Here is an 18,534-nt window from a genome sequence, read left to right as displayed (position 1 = left end):
CGCAATCGAAATGCAATAAGTCGTGCATTTATGGCAAATATTCGAGGAACTTCTTAGAGCGATTACAACAGTCTATGTGTGTCGATGTCTCAATAGAGTGAACTAATAATTAATTTTAGTTATTAATATCATCCGTCGTTTTTAGAAAAGTCAATAAAGTTTTTCTGACTTCAGTTATGGTTGTATTATGCGTTACGAAAGATGAGTCGGAAATTGCAGCTGGAAATCGCGCGCGTGGCTTGGCATCGGCGCGAGAAACGTCAATAAACTCCGACGGCGATATCGCGCGATAATTTTTGCGAGATTTCCGAATGTGTCGCTGGCTGTTTCGGAGGGCGATGGGAACGGTTAGTGGCGCGGTTTCATCGGCATTACATCCCGTTCGTCCTCGCATATCGCGCCAGTCCTAACTGCTAACCGAGAACTCTTGGCACGATCTCGTTTACGACCGCATGGTTCGTTGGGAAACGTCCACTCGGGACGAGTTGGCATCGGGCTTAAGTCGATAAAGACGCCGACGATTATTCTAATAATTTTCGCGCGTTTCCCCGCTGGGTTTCGGATTATATCCGGGAATGGCAGTCTTGTATTAAAATAGGAAAAAGAATAGGGTATAGAACGAAGATCGGGAATTCTGATAATTTGGCAAAGCGTCACCATGGGACCTCCTACGGAAATGCACGATTTTGGGATCATATACATACAGTGAACTTATGACAATGTCCGGGGGGGATATTTCGCAACAAAAAAAAAAATGTTCGGTGTGTTCTCTAGTAGCAAATTCTTTTGCCATTTCTTATTGAAACACAGTAATATTTATAATATAAAAATGTACAAAATTACGAAATTAAGGAATTATACATACGCGTTATAAAAATAAGGTTCCTAAAATATATAATAAAATCTAAAATTAAATTATATAAAGTATAGGAATATTTTATAATCAGAAAAAAGAGAATATTCAGTGTTTTTAAGATGAAATTTATTTTTTTTGTTATTTCTTATTAAAAATTAAAACATGATAATATATACAGTATAACAATACGAAGTTACAAAAATAAGCGATTGTGGGTACACGTTAATTACATAAGATTTCCGAAATATAAAATCTGAAATATACGGTGTATCAAAAGTGAGTGAAAGAAATATATATAAGTGAGATATGAGTTCTTGTTAACAAATAAATAAATAGTAATATTGAGCATGAATATGCATACATGTGTCATCTTTTAAATTCACAAAAAGTAAATAATTTACATATCAACTGATTGTAAAATCTGACGAAAAAGTTTTTTGGGATTAAAGAAATCAGACGTCAACAATATTAGGTCAGATACCTACTTTTCTATAATGTTAACAATTTATGATTTTAATTTACGAGCTAAAAACTTTTATTTTACGGTATAAATAAGATTTCAAACGCCGAAGAATATTGTCATTTTTTCCTTATAGTAATTGATATTATATTATCACGAAACCTTATGTACACCATTTATATGTTGCATCGCTAAAAACGCGATTCATCGCTGCGCGAATTGAATTCTTATCATGTTAATGATCTCCCGAACGCGAGTAAAAACAAAGTATCCGCAGTATCACAGGTTCAGTATTCGTCAACTCCGACAGTTACAGTGGTTACGGCTCATCAGCGTAGACGAACCTTCTTCATCATGTTCAGAACGCTGATACCCGGCAACGGACACGTCGGGTAAAAGTTATGGCAGCCCTGACCTTCTATACCGGAAATCAGTTGACCCATGTGAGCCGCGAAGTGGTACCTCGACGGAACTTCCGCCATCGTACTCAGACTTGTATCCCTGAAAATAACAATGGAGCTTTTATTAGCGTTATAGGAATATTTTATAATCAGAAAAAAGATAAATTTTTAGTCGTGAAACGCAATTCGTTAATATTAATATAGATGTTACTATTTATGGATATATAGCGAAAGAAACGTTTCAAGTATCGGGGTAATTATAAAAATATTCTCCTCTGACAAACCACTACAAAACCAAGTCGAATGTCGAAACAGTTGACTATTAAACTGGTTACTGGCACGATGTGTAAGAACCAGCACAAGGTGACTCGCCTTTTACTTTCGATATCGACACCAACCGGTAAATGTGTCCATGCAAAATCCGGTTACACCCAGCAAAAAGGATGTATTATCAGATCCTTTCTCTCCTTCAATGTGCCCGCATTTGCATTTCCAGGCAAGTCAAAGGGGAACAAACAAAATCTCATCATCTCTTCTAAAACGTCATAAATTCGAAATCGTCCACAATAATATTCCACTTTAAACAAGCTCGTAATACTTCGATTTCTCTCGTTCTTCCTTTAGTTGGAAGAATAATTTAAAGATGCTTGTAGAAAGCGTTATTGAAGTAAACTATTACCACGGAATACGAGCGGCAAGGCAAATCGCTTTCTTCCGGACTTTTTTCCGGGAATTCTCACACGTTGCTTTGCAAATCTATTTCCTCGGATTCCCGTGGGAACTAAAATCGACGTCGATTGCCGACGATCTTCCGCCTTAAAAATCATCCTGATTCCGTCAAAAGCGAACGAATACCGTGCTGAATTCTTCGAGAAATCGTTTGATCTATCAGGAGAGTAAAAGCGCAGCAGTTTCGTCACGCATGGCTCCCGCGGAAGACGTTTTCCTCCTTCGAGAAAGAAAGAGAGGAAGCTCTTCCTCCCTTTACGATTCCGTATCCTGAGTATCCTGACTTCGAAGGGGCGCCAAGGATATAACGAATAAACGCAAAACGGCTTTTTAGCCTCTCCATCTTGATCGGTTTAACCCGGAGCGATCTGCGTCGATAAAAATCGAGCCCCGAGATGCGTCAGAATGGACTGGCGTTTACGCAGGCATAAAAGTAAATATAAAGCTCGGATCCTTCCGGGACATTAACCGCGGCGCAAGGATCGTTCCTAGGGCGATTCTCTCTCGCTCGGGGATGGCGCCCACTTTCGCGCCAGGAAGACAATGAAGACGCGTGAAAGATAACGTGGCGCTGCATTTGCCCTACCTACGACTTCTAATTATATTTAAAGTTCTATTTGGAAACTTTCCGGGAAGTTTTAATACAAGAGCTAATATTTTCCACAATCGTCTCCCTCCCGCGTAACTTCTATTTTATAGACGCTTCTGTCTCTCGTTTAATTAAGACTGCGGAATTTTTATCTTATCGCAATTACACGTTTAACTTTTAACGAGTGTGCAATGTTGTGTAAAAAATATCGTGCATTTAAACGAAAACAAAAACGTACTATACGTCGGGACAATGCCGTCGTTTTGGTTCATTATACTTTCTAATGGAACTCGCTTTTCTGCGTCAATTCATTTTACTGTTCGTCGACGTCGTTTTCGTTTAACACACGGACGGAAGTGAACGGCCGTAATAAATATAAGACTTTTATTTGAGCTTGTCGCTTTAGGGATAAACTACTTAAATCCACCGATTTACGATATATTGTATAAATGCTCCTTCAATTTTTATGTTATTTATCGCGATATTATGATTACTACTTTCTTTATTTGTTTATTACTCGAATTACTATTTTATAGAACAAATACTGTCAGAGAAAAGAGATAATAAAATGCGCAAGAAGTTCCAATTTCTAGTTATTATCATAAGAAACGAAAAGTTAAGTAAATGTTAATGAGACATACTATTTTGTGAAAGAACAAACCAAAAATTGTCAATAGAAGTGTGTATATTAATTTATTTGTTTCTTGTAGCGTGTAAGAAGCATGCAAAACAGAGAGTACACATGCGGTTTGCACTTTATTCATGAATAATGCAAGAAATTTACGTTCGTCTCGAAAATGAAAACATCAAGACTTCAATCCGCGATGAGCGCAAAACGATCGACGAGCGTTTTTTAGCGCCATATGAGCGACAAGTTAATTACCGAAGTTCGAAGTAATAAAACATATTGCTTTCTATCAGCTCGCGGCGTTTGCCTATCGCGAATAAATGTTTGTAGGAAGTCGAAGTTCCGGGAAGGCCGAACGGTAGATGCGAAATGATATGTACCGCCATGTCGCGGAGAAAGTATATGGATTGAATAACTTGTGAAAAGGAAAGTGATCGTTGGGGATAGTTACGGCGAGGTGCGGCAAGAGATGCGCATTTTCGGACGGGATTTACGTAAGACACGGCGGACTTTCGCGGTAATTTTCAGCCAGCCAACACACTTTCAAAAATGCGTACGACGCAATCCTTAATTTGCGATCCGACGCAACGTAAGATCCGCGGATTATGTTTTTACAATTCCTAATAAAGACCGACAAGAGGCGACAAGAAGTAGTACTCTAGACGATGATAAATAGAAATCAATGTATAGTCGCTGACGAAATATTATATAAAGCCACTTTGCAAATACAAATAACTTCTTAAAGTTTTTTTTGCGAAATGTAATTGATTGTAAAATAATGAATCTGGAATAATGCATTTTGATTTTTAGAATAATTTAATTCGTTGTGTCGCAGACTAGATTATCAATGTGAAAATTTGGGAACATCTCCTTCCCTGGTTTTTATAACGAATACGCATTCGCGCGTCGAGGATCGACACGAATGTATAATTAATACATTCATGTTGGAAATTTCCGCGTATCAGGGTCCACCGCGACGATACATTCCACACTGTGCAAATATGAGGATTTAAAAGCGTTCCGCGTACGGACGAATACCGCATTTCCCGATTTTCCCACAGAGTTCGTTTTAACGTAACGTTGCTTTTAATCAGGACGTAAAACGGCGCGAATTCGCGGTATAATTCTTTGCATTATCCGCATAACGTGGCGGACGTGTGTGCGCGAGGCGGGACCCTAGCCGCATTTTATCTCCGATCGTAAACGAAAATTGCGAAATACGCGCGGCGCGCACGCCGCGCGCAATTGTCCCAGCGTCCAATTTTCCCGGGCGAGCAAGCGTTTCTCGTTGGATGTTTCCTGTGGTCACCTACGCCGTCGTTTTCCAAAATGTCCCGTATAATTGTAATGCACGGGTGATATTATTACTAGCTTTCAGCTTCGCTGAGTGAAAATTGCAAAATTGCCGTGCCCGTTCGTCGAGGACGACAGTCGTCGGTCTATGCTTTTGGATAAGAAACACGCAGCCGTTCGTATTCTGAAAAATCACGTTTCTCATAGTTTTCCCCTTGCCATTACCTATACGTGATCCGAGGAGAATGTTTTCGTAATCTTCGCACATAGCGCTTGCGTTTCAGGGTCGACGGACGTTTAGTTGCAATGCCGATCGAAAGTTGTGAAAGTAAGAACACTGGGTGCAAGAGCCTCAATGATGAAAGTAGATTCTCGCCTTGCTATAGCAAAATAAATTGACTAGCGTACGAACCATCAGCTAATCCCCGATCATTCCAGATTCTCCCTCAAGCGACTTAAAAAAAATCAGATATCTTTGCGATTTAATGATAAGTTTGCTATTTATTATTTAATATGAACTGAGCCACTTTCTCTTCTTAATAATACACATGTGGAAAAAAGGAAATAAATGTAAATAGGATGTAAAAGTTGCATACCTTATAAGATTCAAAAGAGATCGCTCCATTTCACTTAGTTGCTCTTGGTGAACGGATTTGGTGAGTTCGCATATTAGCTTCGGCAAGCAAGCAGTTTTGATTGTCGCCATCATCTTCGCACGGCGTAAAGCAACTGCACAAAAATCGGAGTTATACTGTCAATTATATCGTGACACATGCAATATCATTCTGAGTGATGGGACGATTAATGGATCACATGCATTATTCCGAATGACCACGCGTATTCGTATGAAACGACCGGCTTTGTTTAATTGCACGATAAGTAAATGACAAGTTAAGAGCGGAGGACGCAGTTTGAAAATTTCTAAAGATCTGGAACGTGACGGGAGGACACTTTTACTTTCAGAACAAAAAGTGTTTCGTTCTCGTTACGTCTATCTTTAGAAACTGAACTCATATACAAATGTATTAGTAACGTTATAGTTTCTACTTTTGCTATATATTTTTTCCGCTATTGAAAGACAATACCGCGTGGTATTAATTTATTAGAAAATATTTGAGTGATACAAAAAATATAGAAAATATTTGATCAATTAGGCCGTATTTTTTAATATACCTAAAATATATATTTTTCTTCTATTAATATAAAAAGTAATTTATTAAATAATGATACAAATCGGCAGCTATATTGTGATGTTTATCGCGATAAGTAATACATACTAAAATGCAGTCACAAAATATCATAAATATATTATAATAATTGTAACTATTAATTAAATATTATCATTAAAGGATACGTACATCACTCCCTAATTATATCTTTAATCTTTAATATTTAAGAATATACTACGCATACGCTCCGTCGGATTGAAATCCATTTTATCGTGCTCTACTTTCCAATAGCATTTTTTCGACTGAGAACTGGTTATGGTCGTAGCGAGATTTCGATAAGCTGCGAGACAGATGAGACATACATGAGTGGAAGGGGTCTCGATAATGTTGTCAAATAATTAAAACGGACGAGCGCGCGACTAATTAATCAATTCGCAGAGTAGCAATTAGCTCCACGCGAACTAACAAGCGTAACTCGATGAATAATGGTATGACGACACACGTGCGTATGGATTTCGTATGCGAATATATTTTTATGCAATGACTGTAGGGAAAAATGCTAAGCAGTTTACACCCTAGGGTATCTTACACAAACTATAAAATTACAGCTCGAATAAGATATCATCGTGTTGTGTCCAAAGTAAATATGATTGTATTCTTTTATTTCGTAACGCATCTGTGAGAAAGTTTCACGTTACACGATATCTTCATTCTTACCGTTATTCTTATCGACGTCTATTTTCGAGACAACGGGTATCTTTTCATGGGGCCCTTTGAACTGAGCTTCGGGTTCTCTTACGGCATCAGTTATGTTGCTCTCCGTCGCGTTACCGAAAATCGAAGCAATGAACGCGCTATAATCGCCAGCGAAAACCAGAAACATCCCCAAAAATATCACCAAACGCACCGTACTGGTGTCCATGTCGATTTTTTTCAGTAAGGCGTTAGACTAGAGATAATCCGTTAATTTGTTGTTAGTCCCCTGACAATCTCATCAGACACAAGCCTGATGAAATGATGATTGTGAATCCAGAGAGGTAGAGAATTACGTCTGAAAAGTATGAAATATGGAGCGGATTTAATTAATTAAGAGACAAATTCGAACGTAATGTGTAGATTTAGAAAAATTTGATTCCGTTTTATATTCTATGTTAAAAAATATATAACGTATAAAAATGTGTATAAAATCGAAGCGGCAGGATTATATTGAAATCCAGTTGATTATTAATTTTGAATGATTCTAGTTGCTTATTCATTACATGTATCATTAGAAATAAACATGATACCCATCACAGCAGATGTGAAGTTATGTTATCTAATGATATAAACGTACAAACGTCGATTCGCGGCGATGACTCCGCCGCTTTCAACGATCACGTATTATTACGTAAACGAGTAGAGTCGAGCATGCTTCGCGACTGCGGGAGCGGTAAGTTCGCCTTAACCTGAATTCTCAAAGAAACACAATTACTTATACGCGTGATCGTCCAAACAAATACCTCTCCTTGGACCCGCGATCGATGCAATTGGCCAGGCGGCCGACACTGTGAACCGGTTACAGTTCTCTTTCTTTATCTCCCCTCTCTCTTTCTCTCTCAAGAGACGAGAAGACTCTCACTTTCTGTTAACTTCCACTTTCTTCAAGATCCGCCGCAGCAATAAAGCTAAATCCTCTTACGATGTTCGTCTTACTTTCATCCGAAGCGACAAAGCTCGTTCTCGAGAGCCGCGGCCGCTTCGAGCGCGACGTCGACGACTCCTTTGTATTGTCGAATGCACTTCTAGCGCACGGGAGTCGCGGAAATGACCGGCGAAATCGTAACGGGAATTCTCCTTCTACTCCCTTGTCCCAGGAAACACGGCGCAAACGACGCGAGACCTCTCTCACCGAGCTGTAACACCGTCATCGAGCGGGAGTGGCGCCGGAATTCACTTCCAAAGTGACTCGCATTTGCTAATGACGTCGCCGATTATAATTCGCGCGCACGGCAAAGTATTCTCATACCTCGCAAACGCGAACGATGCGATTTGCCCATTAAATCGCGCGCCGACGTGTGCGAAATTTCGGAAAGCAATTAACCGAGGAGCGGACGATCAATCCCCGAACGTCGACGTTCGAAAATCACGCGCGCGTTTCAACTCGCTCGCTAAATCAAATCACGCGTAAATCGAAATCCGCGGATCGTAACTCAGGATCGCGCGCCGATCCTGCCGATTGTATATGTCGCGTGGCTGCAACAAATTTCACTGTTTCTCCATTACGCACAATCGAAGGTTCACCGTGAAAAATATCCGGATGAAATGCTGGACGTCGAATATCACTGTGTCGAATATCACCAGGAGACGTCTGTGCGAGACGCAAACGAGCTCACAATAACGTTCCGTTAAAAACTGGGAGAACGTCCTGAACGAAACGTAGAATTTGCAAACGTGCCACTACGTATTGTTACCGACCTATCACCAAACCGCACTTTGGAGTGACAGCTCGCCGTCTCCAACGAGGAGAGAAATACGAGCAGCGCTACCGCAGTCTGTTGAAGTCGCGGAATGACTGTGAATGACTCGAAACTACGGCGGCGAACCTAACGAGTCGTCAGTGAAAGTTGGCCGATCGCTCGTAAGTCCACGAGTTCCGATAGCTTGTAGTTCTGCCGCTCGAGCGAGGCAAATCGCACGGGAAAACGTGCTGTTTTTAGTATTGGCAATAGTTTACAACAAGTATCGCTCCGTAACATATTGCTCTTTAAAGTCGGAAAAATTACGATAAGTACGAAAAAAGAAGCATCTTATACCGCGTGAATGAAGGAATGGTTCCGAGGAAACGAGTTAAAATTATTTACAGATTCGAAATTTTTATTACAATTATTTTCATAGAAAATAAATCTAGAATAGAAAAATAAATAAGATATATATTAATTTTAGTCAATGAAAGTTAATTTTTTATTAATTTTACAATTAATAAAAAATATAATTATTTTTTCTCTACTGTATTTTCGATAAATATATAATGGGTGTCTCGCGATATCCGTGCTATTTCAAGAATGATACAGTGTGAAAATGCTTGGGAAAATAAGGAGGATCAATTGAACCGTGGCAACCGGAGCAGAAAGATGATAACGTCAGTGGATAATTAACAAGTGGAGCGGATTGTTACATCGAAAGATTGGCGCGTATGTAGCAAAGGCTTTCCAATTGCATGCTGATCTTAACACACATAGACTAACTAATTGAAGACTTTCGTCCTCGAATGAAAGTATGTATGACCTGACAAACCTAATAGCTGAACGATTAAACAAGATGATTTAAAGACCATTTTGTAGCTTTTCTATTACAGTTTTTTTTTATCTAAGCATTTCGCAATTTTTCAAACCTTGGAATAATATTATATTATAACAGAAATTATATACAAGTTACAATTTTTTTTAAATTTAAATATAAAATATCTAAAAGAAAGTCATATTATTCGTATTATCTGTGTACTCTAAACAAGAAATAGTAACATATATGCAGAATGAAAACTAGATTGATACATTACTGTTCTCCTCATAGAAAAAATATAATAATCATTATGAAAATTACAGCGGCAGAGATAATTTTTATACCAATATTAATATTGGTGCAAATATTCGCACTGCAATATAATTAAATAACATAGCAAGAGTTAAAATTAAAATTAATATATTCTTTTCGATAGATAAAAATACAGGAAGGAAAATAATGGTGATATATGTATGATTGGATCATTGCTAATAAAATATATACTTTAGTTGTTTCTGAAACGTTCTCTCGCTCTTATCCTTGAAACCACGGTCTTACCATGAAACTATATATTCAACACATTTGTTTATTGAATGTCCCGCAATGAAGTTTGCATAAATATTCATTTTGATCAAGGTTTACGAAGAACTATTAAATCAGGTTGGGTCTTTTAATGTGAATGCAAATGCCACCCATATATTGCAGTTAATATCAACATGTCCAATTTACGCAAAGAAATGTAAGTTATGTGTAAGAGATATTTACTGAAAACATTTTAAAAAAAGGAAAAAAATTAAACACGCTTTTGCTCTATCGTTTCGTAAAAATTTTACCTCTCGTGTGCGCATACTTTTATCTCTATTGCACACAATATGTAAATAACTACTGCAGCTATGACGAAAAAACGTTCATGAGATATTCAGTAAAAAAACAAGCTAGAACATTAGCGTAAAGCCTGTTGCAATAGCAATAGTGCAAATCTTTCGAAGCTAATTGTAAGAAAGGAATTAAAACAAGAGAGAGAGAGAGAGAGAGAGAGAGAGAGAGAGAAAGTGTGTGTAGTAAAATCACATATTTATTGTATTTATTACAATCTCATTTAACAATTGTATGTTTATTACAATCTCATTATACAATTGTTATAGTAGTGTATAATATTACAAGAATAAATATTAAAATATTAAAATTACATAATTTGTAATATACTTTCATTAAAGAACGATCATTTTAAAAACGATGCCGAGGAAAATTATTGAATTTATCAGTCATTGAAAATATTAAAATATTCTACTTTTATGAATGTCCACGGAGAAAGATGGTAGCCAATCCTAATAGTGATTTGGTGAAAGGTGTGACATTTCTTAAGGAATCCATATGAATTTTACGCATATTACAACATGAAGATCGTCGCGAGCGCATCTTTGTGGACAGCCACTTAGGATGTCTTTTTCGATCACCATCATGATAATTGTATCGTGAAAGAATTTTATTGGTGGCTATAAAATAGAGATTGTGAAATTAACTTGATTTAAAAATATTTTTTGATATACAGAAATTTGGCTTCATAATACAATTTTTAAACAATTTCAAGCTAGAATAAAAAAAGAAAATTTAAAATCTCGCATAGAACGACTGATATAAAGGAAGAGCCCGATGAGACGAGTGCTATTCAGTTCACATGCGAAAAACAGAATGTATTAAAATTACAATTGCAGATGCTCGATTTCTAGGCCAACACATTTCGAATTTCATGAACTGACATATATATATATATATCTCACACACTTTGCTTTTATAATTTTTCATATGCAAAAAGGTGTTTAAACAGTTTGTTCATAGATATCTGAAGATTAAATATTATTATGATGTAATTAACGTCTTACGATATTGATTTACAGATTCGGAGGAAGCTTCTGCAGAGGCGCTGTTATTTGAGTCCGATTTTTGACGGTGGAGTTGCAGATGCAGCTGCAGACGACGTTCTCCGCTGCCCAGGCGGTCTACTGACAAAGATCCCGTACTTCCGAGGCGGAGGTTCCGGTGGTACAGACGGTGGAAATGACGGTTCGAGAATCTTAAAATCATATTTCATAATATTTCGCGCAAGATACAACCAGTTATTAGTTCTTTTTTAAACTTTAATGTCCATATAAAAATATATGTTTAATGATAATTTATTAATGGATTGATTATGATATAAAATCGTTAAGATTTAATTTATTTAAATTGCCGCGAATAAATTCTGACAAAAAAACAATAAATATTTTTGTATGGATATGAAAAAGGGATTAATTCATAATTAATTCCGTTCGTTAACACGTGATCTTATTTATTAGTTCATAATGTAAGATTTAGAATATCTTATTTAAATGTTCCCTTTTTTTTGCATTAAATGCATTTAATTCACCTTGAACTTCTCGAACGGGCTCGTGACTCCTTCGAATTCTTTTGGACATTCACCCTCGATGGCTGAATTAAGTAATTCGTCTGGGTGTTTGTACTAAAAACCATCTACGATTTAATAACAATTACTGAAGCTGGTAAAAAGATTAACTGCAGAATAAACGTCGAGAGACGCAATCATTACTTTTTCAACAACTTTTTCCAATCCGGTGATTTTATTAGATGTCGTAATTAATTCTCTGCTAAGTATGTGCATCTGAATAATAAATTCAATGGTTACGATTGAACATTAAAGCATTAAAAGTTTCACTTATGCGTAAATGATTCGCATAACTTGTAAACTTACTTCATCTTCCAAGTATTTCGTAGTCATCTTTTGCGCATCGGTCTGTAAGGTTAGCACCTTTAATTACATATACATAGTAAATATTACTATAAAAGTAAAAAATAAGAAACTATTGAAACACTGCTGACCGTTTTTACGATTACTTCCTCGAATTCCGCCTTCTTGTTTTTTAACAAAACCAGTCTGTCTAGTTTCTGAAAAGAGTTCTTGATAAATATGCATAACATAACAGCATTGGTTATAGCGTTTTGTAAAAGGAAGGTTGATCTTGAATGAGTATATAAATGTCATAAACAAAATTGAACTGACCGTCTTATTTTCTGCAATTGTTGTTGACATCTCCCGATTTGATTTCTCAATTCGTTTTATTATCTTGAAAATGATTGTATCGAAAAATATATTAAAATTAATCTGAGGTTTAAAGAATCAGTCTATTTTTTTTTAAATTATAGATGCAAATATATATATGTAAACTAACTTTGAATTAACTACACACACGCATATATATTTTATATTTCTACATTTATTTTAAATATATATAATTAATAAATATATACATATATTAACTATATATACGAGTATATCTCATTTCTTGCTTTTGTAATCATAACTTATTATGCCGACTACTTACGTTATTAGCATACCACAGCGCTACATAGAACAAAATGTACATCAAAATGCAGACGTAGAAGTTATCCAAAACGTATGCTCGTATAAACGACTGCGAATACGAACAGCGATAGAAAAAATGTCAAAAACAATTGTCATGGCAAAATCATTTGGCTTTAATGCTGATTCGAAGGGGTTACCTGACGGTCGTAAATGTCAACGAGCTTCAAAATCGGATGGTTTCTCGCTAGTTGTGAGAAATAGCACGGCCTCTGCGAGAACATCCTCGAGAGCGTAATCCATTAGCCAAGTAAAGAGTTACGAAAATTAGAGAAACTCGAGCACACCAAGCGCGAAAATCGAGCAACGTATTTCTGTGATAAGACGCGAAACAAGAATTTCCGGACGATTTGACAGCATCGTGTGAATGTATCTCATTTAAATTCGGCACTCGTGTTACTTGAGAATAGCGGAATGTCGCGGAAAGCCGTGCCGAACTTCGTGGAACAAAACGATTTTCATCGAGAGCTCTGTTAACGAATATTGGTATAATGAGCACTTTTTAATAAGAATCGTATAAATTTTCAGTTTATTAGAAAATTATGCTAATAAAAAACGTTATCAGTCGGATGCCAGGTTTGACACTTTGTGTTTAATAGTTTTCAAATTGCGATATTTTATGTATTGGTATCGTAGCTTCTGAAAAGCTCCCTTATCAGGATATTATCTCCCCCGCGTGGACTCGTATAATAACACCTCGCGGGATCGCGATAAAATGTAATCTCCTTCATATAAACATAATTAAGGCGCGAAAGCGTGTGTTGAAGCAGGTGACTTCATATAGCGGTGGCCGCGTTTATCGATTGCAGAGGTTGCGACACGAGTGGTACGAATAATTCCCGCGATAAGAGAGAGCGTAATTTCGATAAGTGATAGGAAGCGCAACAGCGCAGAGAACGCATTGGGGTCATAATTATCCTTATCATTGTCATAATCCGCTATTATTATAAGTGTTACATTCTCGAACTGTCTCTAATACTTATCGTACTTAAATATACGTATAACAACTTGAAATGCAACCTATTATAATCTTGCTGATTTTTATACAACGCAACTCATAATCCCTATTTATGGGGGATTTTAATTAATATATGCGAGCAATTTTGCTGTAAACGACGAGCTTTATAATTTTACGAACCAAAATTTCAAACGTCAGCACCACTACATCGTCGTCATTAAAACGTGCTATTCCGCGGCTTCAACTCGGCAAGGGACTACGAGATAATAGCACAGGTATTAAATCCAACTTTATGCTATGCAGACACTTTCGTCACGGGACTGGTACCGACAACTAAAACGTACATTTAACGGAAACTTAAACAAAGCCGCGAGTAACTATCCAGTAACTATCGAAAAGCGGCAGGAATCAAAGTCGAGGGGAAAAAAAAATCTAAACTGTTAAACAAACACTCGTTGAAAGTCGCGTCCGTCGCGTTCGAGTGGTCCCTCCTCTATCCGGCCCTCCGCTCAAAGCAAATTATGAACTAATCCACGAGGGATCGTTTGCTTTTTGCGTCAAGCACCGAGTCGGCTCCATCGACATCCTTCGATTAAATACACAAGGATTATCACATGAAAGGCATACAGGCCGCTCGGCATGCAGCGACAAACCGCACACACGCGCGTCAACGTGACATATACGGCCGAATATGTACACAGCCGGTGCGGCGATATGCTCGAGCATCGGCAGGCTCTAGCTGGGGCGAGACCGGGCCACTTGTCGTTTCCCATGATGCCTCGCGGGCAGGGTTGACTAACTAAATACCGAAGTTAGACGGGTCCCGAGGCCAGGGTTAAACGGAGCTTAAAAAGCTTCGAGCGGACGCTTTGCGGGGTGATGGACGACGCGCGAGAGACGCCGAATCAACTGCGAAAACACTTGAGATCACTTAGAGGAATCTCCGCGATGCGTTTACGCCCCGTCGCAATGCGCGACGTCCGCAGCTTCGCTCTCACCCGATCCATCACCCTCCCGGGGATGTTTATGTAAAACAGTAGCCGATAAACGCGGCGACCCTCGAGGTGGAAGCGCGATGGAACCACTTGACGCGTCAAAAACGTCAGTTACATATCGGGGGCGGTGCTGCCGCACAGGGTACGGCTGGATGGTAGCTCCGGGGGTGCTTTTGTCGAAGAGAAAAGACGGGATTGAGAAGCGACCTGAGATATCCAGAATAGAAATTGAGAGTTCGCCGCGAAAGGGTCGCTATTATTTTACGAGGGGAGAATCAGTTTGTTTGGGAATTTAAATGGTTAAATAAACGCGACACTGAAATTTGCGACATTTGATTCCAGAATGTTAAATAATTATTCCCAAGACGACTTATATTCGTTAATTTTCTATATCGCTATTGTTCATGCGATATAGATATCTTTTTTAACTCAATGTGATACCCATTTTCTCTTTTAAACATTCTCTATGGGAATATAATCAAAGTAAAGGTCAGTTGCGATTCGCGAGGATATTTTCATTTATCTTCTTTACCCAAAATCCCCCCAAATCAACCCAAGCTTCACCGCGCTGAACTCTACACGAAGGACGAATGACCACAATCGCCCTTCACGACCGAGTTATCGTGCGATCGGTATAAGCGCCAAAGATAAAGGCGGTTGCGAGGCACGGGGGAGGAAAATTGGTCGGCCACCTAGAGCAGGATATCGCCGAAGGATCGTGGATCCTGGCAGGAGGAGTTCACCCTCTCTTGTGTGCGAACTACTACGGCGGAGACACGCCGTTTCGGGGCGACAGGATCGGGACATAATCGATTTGCCGTGAGCTCATCCGTAATTCGCTCCCTGCAGTCAACGCGACGAGAAAGTCTCGGCGGCAAAGGCGCCACCCGAGCGAGAAATTACTCATCGTTCTGATTGAGGTTAATTAATTAGATAATTAAGTCCGCCCCTGCCCGCGACCGGCGCCGAAGGGACGGAACGCGGCAGGGTACACGACGGGGACGAGCGGCGAACGCGAGCGAGGAACGTCTCGCTTCTGTCCCCCAGGAGAAGGTCGACGCCGATCCTCGTTATAAAAATGCTCCCTCGTTATTACCGGAATCGGTCCGCTTCTTTTATCTCATTAACCGTCTTTCCCTGAATGCTCCGCTCGTGTTCTGCTGCAGATAAAGTCACTGATTTTTATTTCGCGCGAAGAAATTCCCGTCACGTTCAATTGGACGTTTCTCGATCGATATAGGAATCATTAAACGCAAGCGACATTCGATCGTGACGATGAAATAAAGATGTGACGAAGATCGTAAGAGGCAAAACTGAGATACGCGACAAAATGAGATTGGTCGTCTTTGCATAAATGCGATAAAGTCTGCGAAAATTCTGTTACAGAAATGTGATAAAAATTTCACAGTAATTCCACGTGAAACGAGCACTTTTTAAAACTTAGCTCCGAGTTTGCTTCCATCCGCGCAATTTTCTGTTCTTTCGCTTACCGCGGTAAAACCGCTGGTGAAGTAAGCCAGCTTACGTTCCATCGTACACAGGACATCAGAGCCGAGGATTGGGGGAAGAGTTTAAAGCGAATCTCTGAAAACCCCGCACGTTCGATAAATTTTCATGTCACCTTTATCTGACAGTATTTCACAAGCAACGCTATCCAGGGGTTGGCTCGGCCGCGTATGAAAGAACTCTTTACACGTGACACTTAACGAGAATCTCATAATCTTGCGGGGATGCGGCTCTCTCTCTTTCTCTCTCTCTCTCTCTTTCTCCTTTCCTCGTCCCTGACACCCTGGAAATCCCTTTGAAGATCTACCCATTGACGCTCGCGGTTTAATATTCCGTCACGGATATTAATGTTCTCCTAGCAACGACTCCTCGTAAATCAGCAAAGCCCCCATGCTGATGCACTTTTCGCTACCGTTTTCCAGCATCCCCCACCCGACCTCGCCGCGGTTTCAGCTCTGCTTTCACCGATACCGCAGCCTCCCTCGCCTCGTCCGTGAGATCCGCGCGAGGACAGTCACGTTGATTGAGGATAATGCGAGATACCAATTACTCGTTCGAATGAAGAATTCATTAGTGAAAAAGAGAAAACGTTGCGACGACAGAGCGTCTCTTAAGCTGTGGCCTTTTATGAAATGCATCTTCTGTCACTAAGCGCTTGCATCATTGTGCTTTGATGTTATTCCACATGCATAACGTGCAACGTGGAATCTTGATTTGATTCTAGTAAACTCGTGAAATGTTACAGATAGATAAAAGACTTAGAAATTAATGCACACAATGTAATATGAGAATATGGACTTTAGTGAAATGTTTACATTATCGTTAAAGATCAAGCTTTCATTTTAAAAAATGTATTTTAATAATAATAATTATTATTATCTGCAATCTAGTAAAAAATATATAATTACAGTATCGAGTTCGCTAATTAAATAAATGTGATCCTATGTTGGAAAAAAGCTTAGCAAAATAATAAAGCAGGATTACAAAATGCTTTTTTTTACGTAGAATTACTTCACGGTGTTCTTATCTTTACTATCAACGTACATTTATATCAATGTATATACGGTTTTTAGAGATACCTTCAAATAATATCTCAGATTTTTAAATTTCACGTTTATCCATTTTCAAAAGTACATTACCGCTCAAATTTATCACGGTTCGTGCACTGAAAAATATTCCGTCTCGGCTTTCTTCGATTTTACGCGTTTCATGAAGAGAGAAGGATGTTCCCTTCGAGTCCTGTCGTTCCACCGAGCGTGAAATAAGTGTACACACGAAGTCCTCCTGTGCCGGTGCAAAGGGGCGCGAGGCTTTCCACGGCGGTCGCGACGATAAAGCGAATTTGCACAAGGGTAAGAGAAACCGAGGGAAGTACCTCGCGTTCACGGAAACACGATTCCCGTGTTCTTTCCTTCAATCGAACGAGGGATTAAAAAAAAAGAATCCCTTACGCACGAGTCGTTATAAAACCATGAAGATGTAATCGTAGAACCGGGATAACGCGGAGTCCTGTTACCCCTAGAGAATTATTGCGCGCAGGACTCGCTGTGCAAACGTGGCGAGAGAGTAAAGTTGGTTGCAAGATAGAGTAGAAGATAAATAAATCGAGCATCCGCTTATATTACACTGGTTGAAGGAAGTAGGTCAAGTCAAGTCCCTTCCTGACTTTAAAAAAATATTATTTTATTATAAAAGATCATTTATTTTAAGTTAGCTCATATAACATCATAACACTTCAACACGCAATTTAAATTAATTATTAGCATATAATCCATGTAATTAAATTTAAAATTATATTGTTAAAATAAAGAAGATTTAATAAGTTTTTTGATAATAAACGAAGGCGTACAATTTAATACAAGTAATATATATATTATTTATCAATATAAATATTAAAGACTAAATGAGATCGTAGCATGACTTCATTGTGTTTATCGCATTGGCAATAATTGGAGCCCCGGAAACTAAAAAAAAAAACGGATGCGCAAGATTTGAGAGCTGTATATCATACGGTCATTCTGAATCATCCCCAAAATCGAATCTAAAAGTGATTTCACAATGGCACTTGCTCGCTCAGCTGTCACTCGGCACGACGTCGCCGCACCTACCGTGGATCCACTGTGCGTAACAGCACGCTGCGCTTACAGTACCCCCGATTATCCCGCACGCAAGTGTCACGGGTATCCTGTCAGTCAAGGATCAGCGAACCGTAAGGAGGAGCATTGTACGGAAAGTATAACAGAAATGGAATCTCGGGGGTGTTGCCGAATTCCG

The 18,534-nt window shown here is 38.8% G+C and overlaps 2 protein-coding genes across 4 annotated transcripts; both read right to left on the bottom strand.

The window, feature by feature from the left end:
• Positions 1-960: 960 nt before the first annotated feature.
• On the bottom strand, positions 961-8,682 carry Geko (geko). Of its 3 annotated transcripts, none has more exons than XM_071706689.1 (4): positions 7,459-8,682; positions 6,843-7,176; positions 5,553-5,685; positions 961-1,817 (listed from the first exon to the last, which is right to left on the bottom strand). In XM_071706689.1, the coding sequence occupies exons 2-4, from the start codon at positions 7,045-7,047 to the stop codon at positions 1,646-1,648; spliced, it is 510 nt and encodes a 169-aa protein (XP_071562790.1). In that variant the 5' UTR covers positions 7,048-7,176; positions 7,459-8,682; the 3' UTR covers positions 961-1,645. The 3 variants fall into 3 exon arrangements, with proteins under 3 accessions (XP_071562790.1, XP_071562792.1, XP_071562791.1); XM_071706691.1 differs by having other exon boundaries at positions 7,597-8,682; XM_071706690.1 differs by having other exon boundaries at positions 7,625-8,682.
• Positions 8,683-10,644: 1,962 nt separating this feature from the next.
• LOC139772798 (uncharacterized) lies at positions 10,645-13,237 on the bottom strand. The gene is made up of 9 exons (XM_071706731.1): positions 12,942-13,237; positions 12,764-12,853; positions 12,442-12,504; positions 12,261-12,326; positions 12,133-12,174; positions 11,971-12,042; positions 11,791-11,894; positions 11,267-11,457; positions 10,645-10,885 (listed from the first exon to the last, which is right to left on the bottom strand). Exons 1-9 carry the CDS (start codon positions 13,023-13,025, stop codon positions 10,677-10,679), a joined length of 921 nt encoding a protein of 306 aa, XP_071562832.1. The 5' UTR covers positions 13,026-13,237; the 3' UTR covers positions 10,645-10,676.
• Positions 13,238-18,534: the final 5,297 nt, after the last annotated feature.

This window comes from Temnothorax nylanderi, unplaced genomic scaffold (genome assembly GCF_030848795.1).
Source record: "Temnothorax nylanderi isolate EJ_2023f unplaced genomic scaffold, tnyl_v1.0 TNYL_tig0053_pilon, whole genome shotgun sequence".
Lineage (NCBI taxonomy): Eukaryota > Metazoa > Arthropoda > Insecta > Hymenoptera > Formicidae > Temnothorax > Temnothorax nylanderi.
The sequence above is the reverse complement of the archived record's forward strand: the minus strand, read 5'-3'. Positions and strand labels throughout refer to the sequence as shown.

What these genes read in the sequence shown, in the direction of transcription:
- Geko (XM_071706689.1), bottom strand. Translation starts at nt 7,047, where the DNA reads ATGGACACCAGTACGGTGCGTTTGGTGATATTTTTGGGGATGTTTCTG. An exon ending in AGACGTCGATAAGAATAACG is followed by an intron (nt 5,686 to 6,842) that starts GTAAGAATGAAG and finishes ATTTTTGTGCAG; the next exon opens with TTGCTTTACGCCGTGCGAAG. An exon ending in TCTCTTTTGAATCTTATAAG is followed by an intron (nt 1,818 to 5,552) that starts GTATGCAACTTT and finishes TGTTATTTTCAG; the next exon opens with GGATACAAGTCTGAGTACGA.
- LOC139772798 (XM_071706731.1), bottom strand. Translation starts at nt 13,025, where the DNA reads ATGTTCTCGCAGAGGCCGTGCTATTTCTCACAACTAGCGAGAAACCAT. An exon ending in TGGAAAAAGTTGTTGAAAAA is followed by an intron (nt 11,895 to 11,970) that starts GTAATGATTGCG and finishes ATTAAATCGTAG; the next exon opens with ATGGTTTTTAGTACAAACAC. An exon ending in GCCCGTTCGAGAAGTTCAAG is followed by an intron (nt 11,458 to 11,790) that starts GTGAATTAAATG and finishes TATGATTTTAAG; the next exon opens with ATTCTCGAACCGTCATTTCC.